A 19912-nucleotide genomic window follows, 5' to 3' on the forward strand; every position below is an offset into this window, starting at 1 on the left:
AGAGCTGAAATAGCGGCCATCTCCCAAATTTGGATATTTTAACGTAGATTAAACAAAAAAGTGTTTTATTTGCAATGACGCTCAACCACTATTATGACAATTAAACATTTACAAAATACTTACAAATTGGCGTCCTTTTCCAGTTAGTATGTATAAAAGGCCATAGAGAAAAGTTTCATCCTTGGTTTCGAGGTTGGATTCGCCCCTATCGGAATTCCAAATTTTGAAAACACGTTGCAACTTTTAACTCTGTTTACTTAAACAAAAACGCTCTTCTTACTGAACTTGTTAATTGGCACCATCGGAACTTAATGAACCTTGATTTAAAAACTTAACCAGTTTCTTTAATGTATTTATAAACTATTCTCAAATTCACGTGACACTTGCGAAAGTCAGCCATCAGCCACCGCCGTTTATAAACATAACCGCATACTAGACATTTCGGCCTCGTGACTAAAACTTAGCTAAATACCTATATGGTTTATTAAAGACTACACTAAACACATTTTTGTGTTTAAGGCAGGCAATAACGATTTCGGGTCACACTTAATTATTTTAGCACTGTCACAGAAAGGGATTTTGATCACGGCAACAGCTTGTTTTCACAGGCCCAAAACGCAGGAAAATGCACGTGCCGCGCTTCTTTTCAATGATAACTTACCACAAATTTTAGCGTCTACTAGGCGAATAGCGCATAATTTTTTTTCTTCCATTTTTCCGCAATTGTTTTTGCAAAGGAAAGCGGTGGCAAATAGGAAGCTACGAATAAGGGACGTCATAGACGTAATTTTGCTCAGCTTGCGGGAAGTTTGATTCTAGTTTGCAATGTAAGAGCTTCTTTGAGAAGTCGAGCAGAATTTCTAACAAGTTGGGAAACCAATTTATACCTGTCCAGGTCGAAAGGAGAGATATCTACCCAATTACATTTTTCCATGCCCTTTTTATACCACCTGCTCTTCCAAACTTAATAAATCATATACCAAATGAAAGCTTACGCCTTCCTCTATTCATTGCACACCATTATAGTGAGCGCAAACAATAATTAACATAAAAACTAATTATACATATAGCAGTGCCAAAGGCTTTGCCGGGACTCGCTGTGATGATACACGCAGCGGCGCCGCACTTAACCAAACCAAACCAAACCTAAGCTAAAATAACGTGTAAATAATGTAAAAATAAAATAATTTACGCGTAATGAATTTTGTTAAAATTAGTAAAAAAAAAAACCTTAAATCATAAATTTTTGGTTAGGTTAGGTTAGGTTTGGTTTGGTTAGGTTAGGTGCTTTTTGTATTTTTAAAAATGCGATTCTTTGATCACTGAAACTTTTTGAAGCTATATTTATATTCATTTTTTTGGTAACGGACGTGCGTGTATCATCAGCACAGCGAGTCCCGGCAAAGCCTTTGGCACTGCTATATATATATAATTAGTTTTTTAATGTTAATTATTGTTTGCGCTCACTATAATTGTGTGCAATGAATAGAGGAAGGCGTAAGCTTTCATTTGGTATATGATTTATTAAGTTTGGAAGAGCAGGTGGTATTCTTCAATTTTGCCTAAATTTTTTCTCTTAAATAAAAATAATTGATATCATTTTAAACATAGCTATTGTTGACGTTTGAATTCTAGCGTAACAATTTCTACAAATTTAGGGTATATAAGGTGATTGATTCACAGTAAATGATAATAATAGTAAATGATAATAATAACAGTAAATGATAATAATGATAGTAATTGCGTGGACCTTTGGAGGAAGTCCTATTGGGAAGGTAGACGTTTCTCGTAGCCCTAGCCAATAATAATGGAGGAGAAGCCAATATTGCTTTATGTTTACTACGAACACGGTCTGGATATTGCGAACACGTTTGCTCCGATTTGCCAACTGTAATCACGGATGCAAGCAAGCTGTTTGCGCCCGTTCTATCGGCCAAAGTCGCCAAAATACACGACTTTCGGACCGGGAGGAGAGACATGAGAGCGAGTATTAAATCGATACAGAGTAGAGAATATTTTTGATGAATTTTGGTCGATTAATAATCTTTTCAATGTCAATTATCATTACACTAAGGTGGTCGATTTCGAGACCGTTCAGTCCTGTTGAAAGTAGTACCAATATTAAGATACTTCTCGATAAAAAAAGCCCATATAAACGAAAGGACAGTGTATGTCAATTGAAAAAGTTTGACCACTGAACATTTTTTTCATGATGTTTAATAAACGTTGGTACAATATATTGTCATTCGCTAAAACAAATATGTAAAATAATAAGAAAAATTTACTTGAACTAAGGAATGTGAAAATAGTAATTTGAACATCGTTCTTGCTTAATTGTAAGGTTCTATTAGTCCCTGCAAGGGTTTACTCTGGTTCCTCTTTGATTTGGATTTTAATTCGTGGGTATGTATAAACACCAAAGGCTGCAAGTTGCTTTGGAGTTAACCTTTTCAATACAACACGGGAAGCTCGCAATTTAAATTTCTTGAGGGAACATTTTTTCCCTTCATGTCGAAACATAGTGTACTCACTATCAAACCTGGTTTTGCAAATGTAACACTTGTAGTTACCTTCGTTGCCAAAAGATAAGATAGATTTCACGTCCATGCTTGAACATTTATGATTTAGACTATTTTTGTAATACTTTCCGCAAGCTTCGCAATACTTGCCATTCAAATGAAAAGATGTTTCGTGTGTCCGACGGGATGCTTCGGAAATGAAGCACAATCGACATTTAGAACACTTGTAGGCTTTTGTGTAGGAGTGAATCAATTTATGTCTATTCAAATGCGAGCTACATTTGAACGCCTTGTCGCATTCCGTACATTTATAAGGTCTTTCATCACTGTGAACCCCTTTGACGTGCCGGTTTAACGCGCAAGATGTCTTAAAGGCTTTGTCACATTGTTCACAGCCAAATGGTCGTTTGCATATGTTGCATTGAAATGGTTTTGCATGAACTGCTGTCTTGTGCTTGTATAAGCATCGCCCTCTATCGCACTGTTGGCACTTAAATTGTCTATCCTCTAAGTGTGTAAGTTTGTGAGTAGTTAAATGCCCTCTCGTTTTGAAAGACATGCCACACTTTTCGCATTTGTAAGGTCTGTCTGAACTATGGGTAATTTTTTGGTGTTGTTTTAGTAGAGCTTTGCTTTTGAAAAAGCCATCGCAAATGTCGCATTTAAAAGGCCGATCCAAAGAATGTACAAATTTATGTCTTTTTAATTCACTCACTGTTTTAAAGACTTTATTGCATTCAGAACATTTATAATTCTTTTCCGTTCTGTGTCTTGTCATGTGCAACCCCAAGTGATCTCTTGATTTGTAATAAGAACCGCACACGTTGCATTTGAAAGAACGCTTCGACAAATGTACGACTTTATGTTTTGTCAAATAGATTTTGCTTTTGAAGGACATCTGACACACTTGACATTGAAAGGGACGGTGGGACGAGTGTCTAATCTGATGAAATTGTAAAATCGCACGTGTTTTAAAGGACTTATCACACGTGTTGCATTTAAAGGGCTTCTCAGATTTGTCCGTTTGTGCGTGATTCATTAAAGCAGATTTACTAACAACTAATGCTTTACTTTTCCGAGATCCAGAAGCTTTTCCATTGAATTTCCCGGTACATTGTTTGTTTGTTTTCCTGCCAGCGATCGTCTGTCTGTCTGGCTTCGCTTGAGTTGTTCTATAAGTTTTTAAACTTATGGTCTTTTCAGTATTTTCCTTGGGTTCATGGACCGGAGCTGCTTCTATATCAGTGCCAGGCTCGTCGTCATCTTCGTTTTTAATGATAATTGGCCATTTCAATTGATAGTTCGAAGGTAACGCCTCATCCGAGTCCGGCTTCTCAGTTTTTATGAATTTTACTGGACGATACATTTTGCGCCGTTGGATTCTTGAATTTTACGTCACTTGTAAAAACAAAAATTATTATAATTTGAAATTTTGCGCGGTGTAAAATTGTTTATTTAGTAACAAGCCGCCATTCTGTCAAAGATATTATGCTACTATAATTTAGCTGACTTTGAAATAGGTACATGTAAATAATTTTAAAAGACATATTTAGATTTCACATTTTGTACATTAATTACTGAACTAGCTTTGCTAATCGTCGCTAATTACAGATTTCACTTCATTTTAAATTGCATTTAAAATTAAAAAAATTAACAATTGACAACCAAGAAAAGAGTACTATATTTACAAGTGGCCGAAAATCAAAGACTAACTATTTCTATTAAAATAATTTGCAACTATTAATTTTATTGGTCTAATGTTGGAAATCTCGAGTTAATTGAAAAAATATCATACGTGGTGGCTGGCTTTTACTAACATATTCAATAACATTTTGGGATGAGTCTTAAAAACCGCTAATTTTTTATTGAAATTTGTGTCAAGAGCTGAAATAGCGGCCATCTCCCAAATTTGGATATTTTAACGTAGATTAAACAAAAAAGTGTTTTATTTGCAATGACGCTCAACCACTATTATGACAATTTAGAATTTACAAAATACTTACAAATTGGCGTCCTTTTCCAGTTAGTATGTATTAAAGGCCATAGAGAAAAGTTTCATCCTTGGTTTCGAGGTTGGATTCGCCGCCCTATCGGAATTCCAAATTTTGAAAACACGTTGCAACTTTTAACTCTGTTTACTTAAACAAAAACGCTCTTCTTACTGAACTTGTTAATTGGCACCATCGGAACTTAACAAACCTTAATTTAAAAACTTAACCTGTTTCTTTAATGTATTTATAAACTATTCCGAAATTCAAGTGACAAGCGCGAAAGTCAGCCATCAGCCATCGGTCACCGCCGTTTATAAACATAACCGCATACTAGACATTTCGGCCTCGTGACTAAAACTTAGCTAAATACCTATATGGTTTATTAAAGACTACACTAAATACTTCATGTGCTAAAAGCAGGCAACAACGATTTCGGGTCACCAAAAACGGATTGGGTCACAATTATTTTAGCACTGTCACGGAAAGGGATTTTGATTGCGGTAACGGCTGGTTTTCACAGGCCCAAAGCGTAGGAAAATCCACGTGCCGCGCCTCTTTTCAATGATAACTTACCACAAATTTTAGCGTCTACTATATAGGCGGATAGCGCATAAAGTTTTTTCCATTTTTCCGCAATAGACCTTTTCACCGGTAGAGCGGGGTGAAAAGGGGGAAAACATTTCGAGAGGTGAGCATGCGTAGAAAGAATGTTTGGGGGCAGTGCAGTACTTCTAACCATTCCTTTTGCCTTACTTGCTACGCATTCGAGTTTATTTTTATAAAACAGTGTTGTGTTACTTGTTGTAAAAGTATTAATTGAACTTCCGAGGTGAAATTTTATCAAATTCAATTGATAGACGTAAAATTAGGGCATTTAATGAAATTCTACTCACTAAAATGGGCGCCAGGGCTTACGGGCATTTATACACAGCGCTTTCGGCACAGCATCGGCGGACATCGCCGTCTATTCGCCGATGAAGCGCGATGATCCCGTACCGTCGCCAAGGCTTAGTGAGTTATAGCGGCCTACTACTATCAATGCACCGTTTCCATTAGAACTTAAACACTATTTCTTAACATGATTTTAATTGTACTATCTCGGTTTTAAATACTAGGCATTTTATTTTAATATTAAATTTCAAAAGGTCTCCCATACGTCCATCGTAGTTTAGTTTACACGTTTAACTCCATAGAAGCGCTATAACTCATGCCCCCAAACATTGCAACTTCTCATGCGCGGCCCTTAATGTGAACAGGTCTCATACTGCCTATTTAACAATTTTTGGCTATTTAGGGTATATAAGGCGTTTGATTCTCACGCAATTGCGTGAATCTTTGGTGGAAGTCCTGCTATTGGGCTAAACGTTTCTCGTAACCACTAAACACGACTTTCGGACAGACGTGAGAGCGAGTATTAAATCAGAGAGAATTTACAAAGGGAGTGGAAGATGTGGTTTAGAATGTAGCGCAACGTCGTCTGCTAAAAATTATCTAGGCAGGTCGACTTCCGGCATGATGCGTTTGCAACCTCCCTAAAGGGGCGGTTCCAAAGTGAAAACCGTTTGGCGCGTTTGGTAAATAAATTTGAAAATTTAGCTCCACGGTGACAGAGAGAATCGAGAGAATTTACCACGTCTCTTATTTTTTGCTAGTAGAAGCTTTGCTAGTAGTTTTTTTTACAATGAAACCATTTTTAAAAGGTAATTATATTTTCACTATAATCTATTTTATTATATTATATTCTATTATATTATTTTTCATAATGTACTGGCTTAGGTGCAGTGACCTATTCTTTGGAACAAGCTACGGCGAAATTTGTTACTCAAAAATTTGCTTTTCGTTTGGAAAAGCAAAGAGTGGACCAATTTTTAAAGACGCTCCAAGAAGTTTTGCTTTTAAGTTATAACAAAGAAACAATAGTAAAATATCTTACAAGTGCAATACAGCACATTAAATTTGTTGAAACAACGAGGGATGAATTTCTGAAACAAACTCACAAAGTCTTATTGCAAGAAAGAATGGAAAACAATGAGCAATCTCTCAGACATCTCATGTTTCAGATTTGTCCAAGCTTTATTAATTTATCAGAACAAATACAAAAAAATGTAGTCAGTCGTTTCCTAAATTTAGTTTTCCATGAGTTAATGGTAAAAATGGAAATAGGCGTGGATACTGCACTCACAAAAGAAACGACCAAAGCCATTAGAATACAAAAACAGCTAGACATGATTGACACTGATAAGAAACCGACGCCACTGAGGGTAATCACAAATACTAAGGTTCCGGAAAATCTTCCAGTAACTAGATATGTCGCTGGTTTCACCGCATTTTCCCTGATCAAAAGGAAGTGTCCTCCAGAGCTTGCCAAAGCAATGGTTAAGGATGAAGTACCCAACAATTTGGATTTCGAAGATGAAACGGAATCGTGGACCCTGAAATTATCAAGGGGTGGACTGGTATTGATTACCGATTGTTTTTTTAACCTCATCAAACTCATTAAAAGCATATCTGACCTCATATATAAAACAGACGTGAGAAAAATTCGACGTCAAGACTTAAAGGCTAAAGCTATACGCCATATTATGCAAAATGATGAAATCACTGCGAGATGGCAAGCAATATACAGCGAAAAGGATAATAAGAAATGGCTTTTGACCCTTTTAGACATATTTTTGAACACTAGAGGTAAGTGTTTGGTGCGGGATATGTTAGAAGAATACCAGTATAACACGAAAGAGGCTCTACGAGCGAAAAAAGCACTACGAAAAAGTCTGATGGATAAGAGCAAGGATTCTGAGAATATCATCACGCCAAAAAGAAAAACTATGAAGACTCACACTGACGTAAAAAAGAGGTTGAAAACTCCTAAAACGGCCACAAGAAATAAAACTCCGGATCAACTAAAAGTTACAAAAATCCCTACTATTCACATTCCTGAAAGTAACATTTCAACTCCGAGTGGGATTAACTTCGAAGTTACTCCGGATTTCAATTTCTTAACGGAAGACCCCGATTTTGACCTGTTCCAACAATTTATGCCGTCCATAAATGTGTGATATTTAAACCAATTTATTTTAAACCAAATGTTCCTAAATGTTTTTAAAAAAAGAGAGAGAACTGAAGTGTTTAAACTAGTCAATGAAATGTTTAATAATTTTATTGAGTATAAACGTGGTTCCTAAATTGTGATAGATTTGAAGTCATTAAAAAGTTTACATGACCATTTTCTCCGAAATAGTTGTATTTCCTTTAACTGCTTCTATAACCAATCCCGATAAGGCTTTTAGTTTATCCATGTTCGCTTCAAAAAGAGCAACCGAGGGATTGCTGTTACGACCACCAGAACATCTCTGTCTTCCGAAATACTGCTCCAACGGGTCTTGATTTAGATGTTGGGTCAAAACGTACTTGGCCCCTTTCTTGAGAAGGTATTTCACAATTTCTACTGTTGACAGGGCTATAATTGACAAATTAAAATTAATTACATTAATCACAGGTTCAGGAGCTTTTCTTACAAACCTGTCATTCGTAGACCTTCAATAGTAGTTGCGCTCAGTAGCATCCTACTCCTATCTGTTTTTGAAAAATCTCCCGGCCTACTCGCAACGTCTTTCTCCCAGTCATCTAAATACTTTATGAAATCTTCTTCAAGCCACTGAAAGAAATATTTTACTATTATACTATTGAATAACGGTGAACTACCCTGAGTTTGTTTAATTACCTTCAAACGTTCATCATCCTCGGTTTCGTACACTTTCTTGTTAGGTTTTCTTTTCCTGAACCCTTCAGTACAATTTTTGACGTTACACAAATCAAAAAATTTATCAAACGTCCTTATAAACTTAAGTGTTTCATGATATCGATCATTCCCAAAGAGTGTTTCAATCGCGGAGGCTACAGTTTCACTCATGACTTGTGTGGCCAGATTAACTTTCATTTTGGAATATCCATTTAGAAATACATGAGAGTACGTCAGCTTCGATGCATTTTTAAATTGGCCTTTCATTCTTAGTTGAGAATAGTAAAGCCGTAGTATCACTTTCCAGGATATTTCTTCACCATTTCTCCACAGATCACGAGACAAAGAATGAGCGCCACTGTTGCTGAAGCAGTTCCGAACAGTTTTTATCAGATGTGGAGCATCTGATAGGAAAAAAATATTTCTTTCTTCATCGGCGGCATGCACATTACAAGTGACAAAGGGAACAGTCGCTTCGCCTTCATCATTGGCGCACATACGAAAAACCTTTCGATTGGTTGAGGCCCCATCTCCGACTACAGCTAAAATTCGAAAACCGTGATTCTCCAACAAACTGATGGCCTCCCAAATAATAGAATATAGTTCTCCACTTGTAGCACCTGTTGTTGGGAAATGGGCGAATGGTATTCTTATATTGCTTGTAATTCCACGGATCATAAGTTGAAGAATACTCGTTGCAAGTGGTGGTGTAGTTGTACCCTTCAACTCTTCCTCCTTGTCATTTAGAAAATTATGATAATCGTCAATATCAGTAAAACCAGTCAGATACCCAGTGTCTTTGTGGCAGTTTAAATCGGGCTTATTGGACATTTCATCTAAAAGAAGGACAAAGTATTTCTTGTGTTCTGGAAGGTTATCTATGTCAGTAACGTCTACTAGTTCATTAAAAACATCTTCATTGAATCCAGATTTGTTTTGTGTAGTATGCTCATGGTTGTACAATGTTCTGATTGTAGGAAGTGTAATTATTCCAGACTTCTTTAAGGTTTCGTATGCAGATTTTGATTTATTTTTCATGTAGGAACACCACTTCAAAAAAACACTGTCCCATCTCATGCCATATTTTGATCGTTCCAAAGCACGCAATTGTTGCTTAATGAAAATTGACATAAACGATCCTGGTTTCTCTTTCTTCATTTTTTCCTTAAACAGCCGTTTTAACCCTGAAAGTTCTTTTTTAACATTTTCTGATAATGGCAGCTGTTTCTTCAGCTTCTTATTAGGTTTGGATGACTTGGCTTTCGCATTACAATGTTTAGTGACAACTTTGGAACGCAAACGTAGGGTTCGCAAAGTCGAGCGATATAGTCGACACGAAACACACCTCTTCCCCAAAACCTCAATGAGACCTTCACATCTATTGCTATAAACAGATTTTAAATTTTCTGAGTAATTACTGTTAACTTTATGATTGTTGGGTCGTCTCTCTCTGTAAAGTTTAACGAGATCTTCATCGTTATTCCCAGGACAGATTTTGAAATAATCCAACTTTTTCAATAGGTTATATATGTCCAAATTACACTCGATTTTCAAAGTCTTATCAATTTTATCATTGGATATTTTTTTACCCAAGGCAATAATGGTCATACTAACGGGATCATCATTGACTTCAGAAATTGTATTATTTTTAAGAACTTCACAAAATAAGACTACTTCATGGTTCCTATTTTTAGTAAATACAACACCATCAGAGAGAATTTCCATCGACCATCCAATTGGTGGTAATAAGCCTTTGAAGTCCAACGTGTTACTCTCCGGAGACGCAGGTTGATTTTCTTCTACTCCTTGATCCATTGTTTCTTGTACTTCCGGTGGTTTGGCTGTTTTATCATCTACTTTCCCTCTGACTTCTAGAGGTTTGGTTGTTATATCAACAACGTTTTCTCTGATTTCTTCCGGTTTGGTTATTCTATCTTTCTAGAAAAATATGAAAATACGTCAGTTCAATATCTGTACAAAAAAACTAAACTTAAAGTATTTTACTTGATATATTTGGTTTTGAAAAGAAAAATTAGGATCCAAGAGAGTGGCTAAAGGTATCGGATCTGGATTTTCATCTGTCGGTCCACTTAAACTGTAGAAATGTCTTGAGCAAATGTAAGTACCCCGAGAAACGTTGGCTAGCGTGAACTCTTCTCGCCCACAGGCTTTTACCCATCGTAAACATTTTTCAGTATCCTTTTTCGCGGACGGAAACTTTACGAAATACACCCCTGGAGCTCCATTAACTTGCCTGTTGGTTGAATTCTGTTTTGACGTACATAAACCATATTTGCATGAAAGCAGTCGAGGCATCCCTAGACCCCAGTAGAATTAGATCATATACGAATACGATGGAACTCCTTAAGCCTTGCACTATTTAAAATATTAGCTTCACCTTTAAGTAGAATGAAATTATTAATACCATTACAACTTGAAAATATTTAATGACATTTTTCAACGCATTCTGTATTTACCTTTATGCTTTGTTCTATAGTTTTATCAGTTTAATCAAATTCTCTCTGGTTTAATATCTGTTAATTTTTAAATTAAAAACTAGCAGTTAGCCTCTCCGGTTAGCCAACGCCCAAACAGGGGAAGAATTGCCCAACATCATTGGTTGGAACGAAAATCCAATGAAAATCGAGGTGGCTCTCATGTGACCGGAAACTCGCCTACCCCGAAAGCTCACGATTCATGCAACGCGACGTCTTATTTGGGCGTCATAACATTTAACAGAGTAAAAGGGGGGGGCTTCCACTCCCTTTGTAAATTCTCTCTGATTAAATCGATACAGAGTAGAGAATATTTTTGATGAATTTTGGTCGATTAATAATCTTTTCAATGTCAATTATCATTACACCAAGGTGGTCGATTTTGAGACCGTTCAGTCTATGTTGAAAGTAGTACAAATATTAAGATACTTCTCGATAAAAAAAAAGCCCATATAAACGCAAGGACAGTGTATGTCAATTGAAAAAGCTTGACTACTGAACATTTTTTTCATTATATTTAATAAAAGTTCATCAATGGTATATTGTCATTCGCTAAAACAAATGCGTGAATAAATCCGAAAATTTTATTTAAACTAATTAGGAATGTGGAAATAGTATTTTTACAATGTTCTTGCTTAATTGACAGGTTCTATTAGTCCCTGCATGGGTTTACTCTGGTTCTTCTTTGATTTGGATTTTAACTCGGGGGTATGCATAAACACCAAAGGCTGCAAGTTGCTTTGGAGTTAACCTTTTCAATACAACACGGGAAGCTCGCAATTTAAATTTCTTGAGGGAACATTTTTTCCCTTCATGTCGAAACATAGTGTACTCACTATCAAACCTGGTTTTGCAAATGTAACACTTGTAGTTACCTTCGTTGCCAAAAGATAAGATAGATTTCACGTCCATGCTTGAACATTTATGATTTAGACTATTTTTGTAATACTTTCCGCAAGCTTCGCAATACTTGCCATTCAAATGAATAGATGTTTCGTGTGTCCGACGGGATGTTTCGGAAATGAAGCGTAATCGACATTTAGAACACTTGTAGGCTTTTACGTGGGAATGAAGCAATTTATGTCTATTCAAATGCGAGCTACATTTGAACGCCTTGTCGCATTCCGTACATTTATAAGGTCTTTCATCACTGTGAACCCCTTTGACGTGCCGGTTTAACGCGCAAGATGTCTTAAAGGCTTTGTCACATTGTTCACAGCCAAATGGTCGTTTGCGCTCGTGAATGTGAAGCTTGTGACAATTTAAACTCATTTTGGTTTTGAATCTGACGTTGCAAATGTTGCACTGAAATGGTTTTGTAGTGATATGAACTGCTCTCTTGTGCGCTTTTAAACATTTTTTAGTTTTGTAAGAACGTTCGCACTGTTGACACTTGAATTGCCTATCCCCAAAGTGTGTAGATTTGTGAGAATTTAGGTCTGATCTAGTTTTAAAAGATTTACCACACTTTTCGCATTTGAAAGGCTTGTCTGAACAATGGGTAATTCTTTGGTGTTGATTAAGATGAAATTTGCTTTTGAAAATGTTATTGCAAATGTCGCATTTAAAAGGCCGATCCAAAGAATGAACAAATTTATGACTTTTCAATTCACCCAATGTTTTAAAGGCTTTATTGCATTCAGAACATTTGTAATTCTTTTCGGTTCTGTGTCTTGTCATGTGGAACCGCAAGTGAACTTTTGATTTGTAATAAGAGCCGCACACGTTGCATTTGAAAGAACGCTTCGACAAATGTACGACTTTATGTTTAGTCAAATACTTTTTGCATTTAAAGGACGTCTGACACACTTGACATTGAAAGGGACGGTGGGACGAGTGTCTAATCTGATGATATTCTAAAAGTGATCGTATTTTGAAGGACTTGTCACAGGTGTCGCATTTAAAGGGCTTCTCAGATTGGTCCGTTTGTGCGTGATTCATTAAAGCAGATTTACTAAGAACTGATGCTTTACTTTTCCGAGATCCATCATCTTTTTCATTCAATTTCCCGGTATATTGTTTGTTGGTTTTCCTGCCAGCGATCTTCTGTCTGTTTGGCTCCACTTGAGTTTCTCCAGTGTTTTCCTTGGAGGCGTGTACCGGATTTGCTTCTAAAGAAGTGCCAGGCTCGTCATCTTCGTTCTTAATGATGATTGGCCATTTCAATAGATAGTTTGAAGGTACCGCCTCTTCCGAGTCCGGCTTCTCAGTTTTTATAAATTTTACTGGACGATACATTTTGTGCCGTTGGGTTCTTGAATTTTGTAAAAGAAAGACTGTTAAATGATTGAAACGACTAGACATTTACCGCCGTCAGGAGATGGCTAAGCCGACGATGGGGGAGAAGCTACACTTTTCAAAAAAAAAAAAAAAAAAAAAGGGAACACCGGGAGCCCCTTTAGTCATTTCAACCCCCCTCCATACATTCCTGATTCTATTTACTAGTTCTATTTAAAAAAAGACAATTTTATTGATCCATTGTAAATATAGACTATTTTTCAATTAAAATTTTGGTGAGGTACTAATCAAGAGTAGAAATGACGGCCGAATACCAAATTTGGAACCAGTATCATAAAATCTATAACGTTTCCCAGAATCCCCACTATTACGAAAATTTGACAAATTTTCTAAAACGCTTACGTTAGTTGTATGTATTGAAGGCCATAGTGAAATGTTTCATCCTTGGTTTCGAGGCATGATTGGTCCCTATCGGAAATTCGAAATTTTAAGCACTGTCAGTGTCAATTTTGTGAACTTGTTACTTGGCACCATCTGCTGGAAATTGACCAAGTTGGTAAACCACCATTTTTCGTTAATACGTTTATAAACTAATCTATTTCACGTAACACATACGATGACCCTTCAGCATTTAAATATATTTGCTGTAAAGTACCCGTTCTGGCCTCGGGGCTAATTAAATACCTCTATGGTTTATTGAGCACTATAGCGAGAATCTGAGACCGAGAAAAATCCGAAATTGATTTTTCATGACGGCAATGTGTGTGTACTGTGTGATAAGATAAATTGAACTTTGCTCCAGTTTCAATTTCATAAATTTTCAACCTGTCACCATGGAGTGTTATTTTAGGAAACCAATACAGCTACTCCATTTTAAAACCCTACGATTTATGGCTTAGCATTTCAACTTAAGTTAGCATTAGCAGAACTTGACCCTTGATTCGCTGACAAACGTTTAGGGCTGTGCGAATCAGAGATATGAAAGGATGGATTATCCTTGTCTTTGAGACCTTATCAATGTTGAGCCTCCTAGTCCTAGATTACGCGGCGATTTTGAAAATAGCTACATGGATAAAGTATGCGCGTACTGGTTTCAGTATTTAAATCTCCAGATTTTGATTACTGAAAATCTGTATTTCTTTCGTCTCTTGTCAGTACGTGCAAAGATACCCTCTAGGAGGCTACATTCTCACACTGTCACACATCGCCCACAAGTTCCAATAATTTGGTCCGACCAAATAGTTTATTTATTTGTTTATTTAGTTATGTATACATATTCGCTAAGTCTTTTATGTACAGGCTTCTATGCAAATAGAAGAATAGAAATTATGAATTAAAAAACGTGTATTCAAGTATGCAGGGCCCTTTAAAAGTTGGCCGTTGCTATTTGTGCCCGGGTTGCGGGCAGAAATAGCATAAAGGTTGCTAAATTCGCCCGGGTTCCGGGCAGAAATAGCGGCCGACTAATGCGAGGCTAAAAGTGCCCGGGTCCCGGGCAGAAATAGCCGGCCCACAGTGGACTGTCTATATCCGCCCGGGTTCCTTACTGATGCAAACCCGGGCACAAATAGCGGGCCCACAGTGGACCGTCTATTTGTGCCCGGGTTCTCGATTTTTGAGAAACATTATATAAACCCGGACAAAAATAGACGGCCCATTGTGGGCTCCCTATTTCTGCCCGGGTTGATAATGAGCTAAATACCCGGGCACAACTAGCCATAAATTTATTTTCGGCTATTTTTGCCCGGGTTTACCGCAACGGGGAACTCGGGCAGAAATAGACGGTCCATTGTGGACTCGCCATTTTTGCCCGGGTTGATAATGAGCCAAAAACCCGGGCAAAACTAGCCATTAAACATTCATCAGCTATTTTTGCCCGGGTTTACCGCAACGGGGAACCCGGGCAGAAATAGACGGCCCATTGTGGACTCGCTATTTCTGCCCGGGTTTCTCAAAAATCGAGAACTAGACGGTCCACTGTGGGCCCGCTATTTGTGCCCGGGTTTGCATCAGTAAGGAACCCGGGCAGATATAGACAGTCCACTGTGGGCCGGCTATTTCTGACCGGGACCCGGGCACTTTTAGCCTCGCATTAGTCGGCCGCTATTTCTGCCCGGAACCCGGGCGTATTTAGCACCCTTTATGCTATTTATGCCCGCAACCCGGGCACAAATAGACACTCCGTTAAAAGTTTTGATTGACGGGCCCGCGGAATACTTCCCTATTGGCCTTTCTCTCCTAATAAAAAAAAAAAAAAAAAAAGTTTTGATTGAGTCCGTCAGTTGGTCGGTATAGGATATGTATTCCTAATCTGCCAGGCGAATATTATTGAAACCAAAGAAGGTATAAAGAGAAGTTGAAGCTAGCAGCTTTGGCAGGGCATTTTGGGAAATTGGGAGATCTCGCTTTTCCTTAAAAAAACCATAGGAATATTATTCTTTGGACGGGCTTAATAGCGCGAGGAACCAGCGTGAACGAGTGGGCTGTGATCCAGGCAAGCTTTCTACTCCCACTCTTTATGCTCTCTTAGGGTGAAACGGAAGGTTAGCACGTAAAAGCTTCTGCAGTTCGAGAAGTTGATATATAATTTTGTTGAAATTTTAAATATATAGAAAATAAATAAGATATGTCGGAAATGGAAGTTACAGAAACTAGTTTTGTGGATGAAAAACTGTACAGCCGTCAGCTTTATGTCATTGGAGACGATGCCATGAAGTCACTGTGCAATAGTGAAGTTTTGTTGTTTGGTATGGGAGGATTGGGTTCCGAAATTGCCAAGAACCTTGTCCTGATGGGTGTTAAACACTTGTCAGTTTACGATGAAAAAATAACCACCTTGAATGATATTGGGTTAAACTGTTTCTTAACCAATGATAGCGTCATTAAAGGGCTAACACGTGCAGAAGCTGCTTGCGCAAAAATTCAAGAACTAAACCCTTACGTCATTGTATCTTCTGTTAATCAACCATTATCAAATGACGAGTTTAAAAAGTACAGCGTTGTAATTCTGACTGAAACTAATCTGGATCGATGCTTGGAAATAGACGAATATTGTCATACTTTAAACCCTACCATCAAAGTTATCATGGCCGATGTGTTTGGTCTCGTTAGTTGGGTTTTCTGTGATTTTGGGCATTGTTTCGAAGTCACTGATCGGGATGGTGAAGAAATTAAAGAAATAACCATAAGTGAAGTAACTAGTGGGAAAAATGGAAAAGTTACGGTTACCAACATACATAATTATGAAACGGGGGATTTAGTTACGTTATCAGATATCCTAGGCATGGATTCTTTAAATGAAACCACTCATAAAATCCATGTTTTGTCACCTAAAACGTTTACTTTTGATACGTTGACAAATAATCCTGGTTTGGGCAATTATATTCGTGGTGGGATGTGTAAACTTGTCAAGCAACCTTTAAAAATTACTTTTCGACCACTCAAACACGATATATGGGACCCAAAATATGAAAATATTGACAGTGGTAAAGATGAACCTGCTAAAAATGCGCATCTTAGCATGTTGGCGATTCATAAGTACATTAAAAATTACGGAAACTATCCTGATGTTAGAAACGTATCTCACGCTGAGACCGTTATTTCATTAGCCAAGGAGCTGAATTTGAAATTGAAGACGCCATTAAATAAAATAAACGAACAGTTTTTGAGGAAAGCTTCATTCGTATCACAGGGGCAATTACCCGCAATTTGCGCTTTTCTCGGTGGCATTGTCGCTCAAGAAGCTGTTAAAGCTGTAACGCATAAATTCACCCCACTGTCTCAATGGTTGCACTACGATGCCCTGGAACTACATAACGAAAATAAAAGCTCTGAAGAATTTCTACCCATTGGTTTACGTTATGATAATAGTTTGATATGTTTAGGTAGGGAGGTGATGGACCTCCTTGCCAATACTAAGATATTTATGATCGGGTGCGGGGCAATTGGGAGCGAATTACTGAAAAATTACGCAATGCTGGGAATCTCGACGCAAAAGGGGAACATTGTCATTACTGACCACGATTTAATCGAAAAATCCAACCTGAATCGTCAGTTTCTTTTTCGTAACCATGATATTCAAAAACCAAAGAGTTCCATCGCTGCAAACGCAATCTTAGAAATTAATCCCAATTTAAACATCACAGCGTATCAAACTAAAGTCTGCTCAGAGTCGAAAAATATTTATACCGAAGAATTCTTTGAAGCCCAAAATATTGTGGTCAATGCCTTAGATAATTTGGAATCAAGAAGATATATAGACGGTCGCTGCGTCGTAGCTGAAAGACCTCTTCTGGAATCGGGAACCATGGGTTGTAAAGGCCACGTACAAGTTATCTTGCCTTATTTAACTGAAAATTACACAGCCCAAAGTGATCCCTTAGATAATGATTACCCGTACTGTACCATTAGAAGTTTTCCAACTCAAATCGAACACGCGGCGCAATGGGCGAAAGAGAAATTCTACACGCTATTTGAACTTAAACCCGCTCGGTGCCTTAAATTCCTTATGAATAATGACGCACAAAAAGTGATTGCCACTTTATCATCGGGTGGAAAAGTTGATGACATTTACCACGTAAATCGGGATTTAACTAACAGACCAAAAACGTTTCTTGACTGCCTTTTAATTGCTAGGTTGAAATTTGAAAAGTACTTTAACCATAAGGCCAAGAATTTATTACACTTTTTCCCCGAAGATAAAGTTGTCGAAGATGGTGATATAGTAACGACCTTTTGGCAATCGCCTAGACGACCCCCACACCCGTTGAACTTTGACATCAACAATGAATTGCATTATTTGTTCGTGCTTTCCATGGCCAAGTTACTGGCTAAAGCGTGGAATGTGCCTCAAACCACGGAAGGCAATAATGTTTATGATATCATTCAAAACACTAAAGTTCCTGAATTTCGGCCCAAAGATGTTCTTAACATAGTAACGGATGAATCCGTTGTCGCCCCTGATCCAATGCAAGTAGATCCCGATGAAAATACAACAATAATTGCCAAAGAATTTGCCGAAACTATTAAAGACTTAGGAACACCTAACTTTGTTTCTTTAAGTTACGACAAAGACTTCGATTCCCATTTGGATTTCGTTTACGCCGCGACTAATTTAAGAGCGACTATGTATCGATTACCAAACGCATCTAGGGCCAGAGTTAAAAAAATTACCGGACGTATTATTCCAGCCATTTCATCGACAACATCCGCTGTAGCGGGATTGGTCACTGTCGAACTGATTAAAGTTGTCATGAAAATGAATTCTAAAAGCGATTACCGTAATTGGTTTTTGAACCTTGCAATTAGTAGTTACGTTTCGGCCGAACCAGCTCCACCGATACAAACGGAATTAGGTCCTGGCGTCAAATACAGTTATTGGGATAAGTGGTGCTTTTACGGACCCCATGATATCACATTGCAACGTGTTTTGGAAATGGCGTTGGAAAAGAGCAAATTAAATCCTTCAATGTTAGTTCAAGGTTCTCGTATTGTCTGGTGGCCCATATTACCAGGTCACACTGAAAGAGTTTTCAAAAAATTCAAGGAACTCGTGGATATTGAACCAAATGCCAAATTTGTTGATCTGTCTTTCACTTTTGAGGTTGATGAACTAAACGATGTATCAGCGCCACTCATTCGATTATACTTTCAAGATTAATATTTATTAGAAAGGGCTACGCAAATTGCTTGCCAGGGGTGAAATTGTTTTATTTTCTTAGAACTTAAAAGCGAAGATGCGCAAGTTTCTTGTGAAACCCTTTAATAATGCTTCTTGGTATATGCCTAACTCTTACGGAGATTTGAAGATATTTGACTAGTCAAATTTATTCATGTAAAAATTAACTTTCTGAAGTCTTGTTAAATTGTTGTTTTTTAAATTAAACAATTGTTACAAAAATAGGTTAAATAAAATATTTGGGTCCAATATTTATAAAACCATAAGTAACATAATAATTATAACAATATTTTGTTACTTATGATAAAACCAAAATAAAATGGTTTTAGATATGGTTAAAAATGTGTGAATTATTTTATGTTATTTTTGTTCTGTCTTGGGTGGAAACATGGACGATTGGAAACAATAAAAGCACTGTGGATCATAGCATCCCAGGGCCAGAAATAAGCACAGGACACTGGACATTGTCCGATAAAATTTTAAAATGACCCATAATGTTTTTGATTATGAAGATGCGACACTATTTTCGCACACTCCAGTGGACAATGTCCAATAAATTATCTAGTCAAAGGGACACATGTTCTAAAAGAATTTTTTCTTATTTCCGGCCCTGTAGTATTGTGCTCACTGTTTTGGGTAAGGAAGTTTACGCTTAGAGATACATGCACAATTTAAGAATTTCGTATTTGGCGGGTGATCTGGTTTTCAGTTCAGTCCAGTCTGGGAAATAGCACACTTCCTCTGGTCCAAAACCAGTTTATTAATTGCTTGGACTAGTTTTTTAATTCAAGAAGTGGGGGTTACTGGTCCTCGGGACCAGTTTATTAATTGCAAATCTATAGGAGAACAAAGGCTGGGACCAGTCCGGAGACCAGTAAATTATTTCGGACACTAGGGGGTCACTGGTCCCAAAGGACCAGGGCCGGAAATAAGCACAGGACACTGGACATTGTCCAATAAAATTTTAAAATGTCCCATAATTTTTTCAGAAACTGAGGGGGTCACTGGACAGTTTGACCAATAAATTTTCCCAGGTTTTGATAGCTCGACTATGGAGATGCTACACTATTTTTGCACACTCCAGTGGACAATGTCCCATAAATTTTCCGGTCAAACAGGGGGTCACTGGACACATGTCCTATAAGAAATTTTTCTTATTTCCGGCCCTGCAAAGGACTAGTTTAAAAAATATCCTTATTTCCCAGACTGGTTTTCACTAGCCAATGGTGTGGTGAAATTTGGGTCCATATAAA

General features: G+C 37.5%; 3 protein-coding genes across 20 annotated transcripts in view; 2 read left to right on the forward strand and 1 right to left on the reverse strand.

Annotated features, from left to right (window-relative positions):
* Nucleotides 1-13959, reverse strand: part of LOC149618836 (uncharacterized) — a 31608-nt gene extending 17649 nt beyond the window's left edge. For 2 of the 18 annotated variants that reach the window (XM_089854354.1, XM_089854359.1), the window contains exons 1-2: nucleotides 286-1016; nucleotides 124-205 (exon numbers count right to left, since the gene is read on the reverse strand). Coding sequence is in view for 6 of the 18 variants with exons in the window: in XM_089854337.1 (XP_089710463.1) it covers nucleotides 11414-12998; nucleotides 13385-13450; nucleotides 13507-13550 (1695 nt within the window). In the remaining 12 variants the exon portion in view is untranslated. Of the gene's footprint in view, nucleotides 1-123; nucleotides 250-280; nucleotides 1023-2192; nucleotides 3918-4522; nucleotides 4952-11314; nucleotides 12999-13384; nucleotides 13451-13506 lie in introns of those variants that run through there. The other 16 variants (XM_089854348.1, XM_089854356.1, XM_089854343.1 and 13 more) reach the window with 15 other exon arrangements.
* LOC149618837 (uncharacterized) lies at nucleotides 5934-7165 on the forward strand. The gene is made up of 3 exons (XM_089854383.1): nucleotides 5934-6210; nucleotides 6287-6966; nucleotides 7040-7165. Exons 1-3 carry the CDS (start codon nucleotides 6192-6194, stop codon nucleotides 7043-7045), a joined length of 705 nt encoding a protein of 234 aa, XP_089710509.1. The 5' UTR covers nucleotides 5934-6191; the 3' UTR covers nucleotides 7046-7165.
* A 1287-nt stretch (nucleotides 13960-15246) lies between the features above and the next one.
* Nucleotides 15247-19001, forward strand: LOC149618838 (ubiquitin-like modifier-activating enzyme 6). The gene has a single exon (XM_089854332.1). It carries the CDS (start codon nucleotides 15609-15611, stop codon nucleotides 18639-18641), a length of 3033 nt encoding a protein of 1010 aa, XP_089710458.1. The 5' UTR covers nucleotides 15247-15608; the 3' UTR covers nucleotides 18642-19001.
* The last annotated feature ends 911 nt before the right edge of the window (nucleotides 19002-19912 follow it).

The sequence above is a fragment of the Phalangium opilio genome, unplaced genomic scaffold (assembly GCF_054372755.1).
Source record: "Phalangium opilio isolate 3A_F unplaced genomic scaffold, DU_Popi_V2 ptg000209l_1, whole genome shotgun sequence".
NCBI lineage: Eukaryota > Metazoa > Arthropoda > Arachnida > Opiliones > Phalangiidae > Phalangium > Phalangium opilio.

Excerpts from the sequence above, each read along its gene's own strand:
- LOC149618838 (XM_089854332.1), top strand. The coding sequence starts at position 15,609 with ATGTCGGAAATGGAAGTTACAGAAACTAGTTTTGTGGATGAAAAACTG.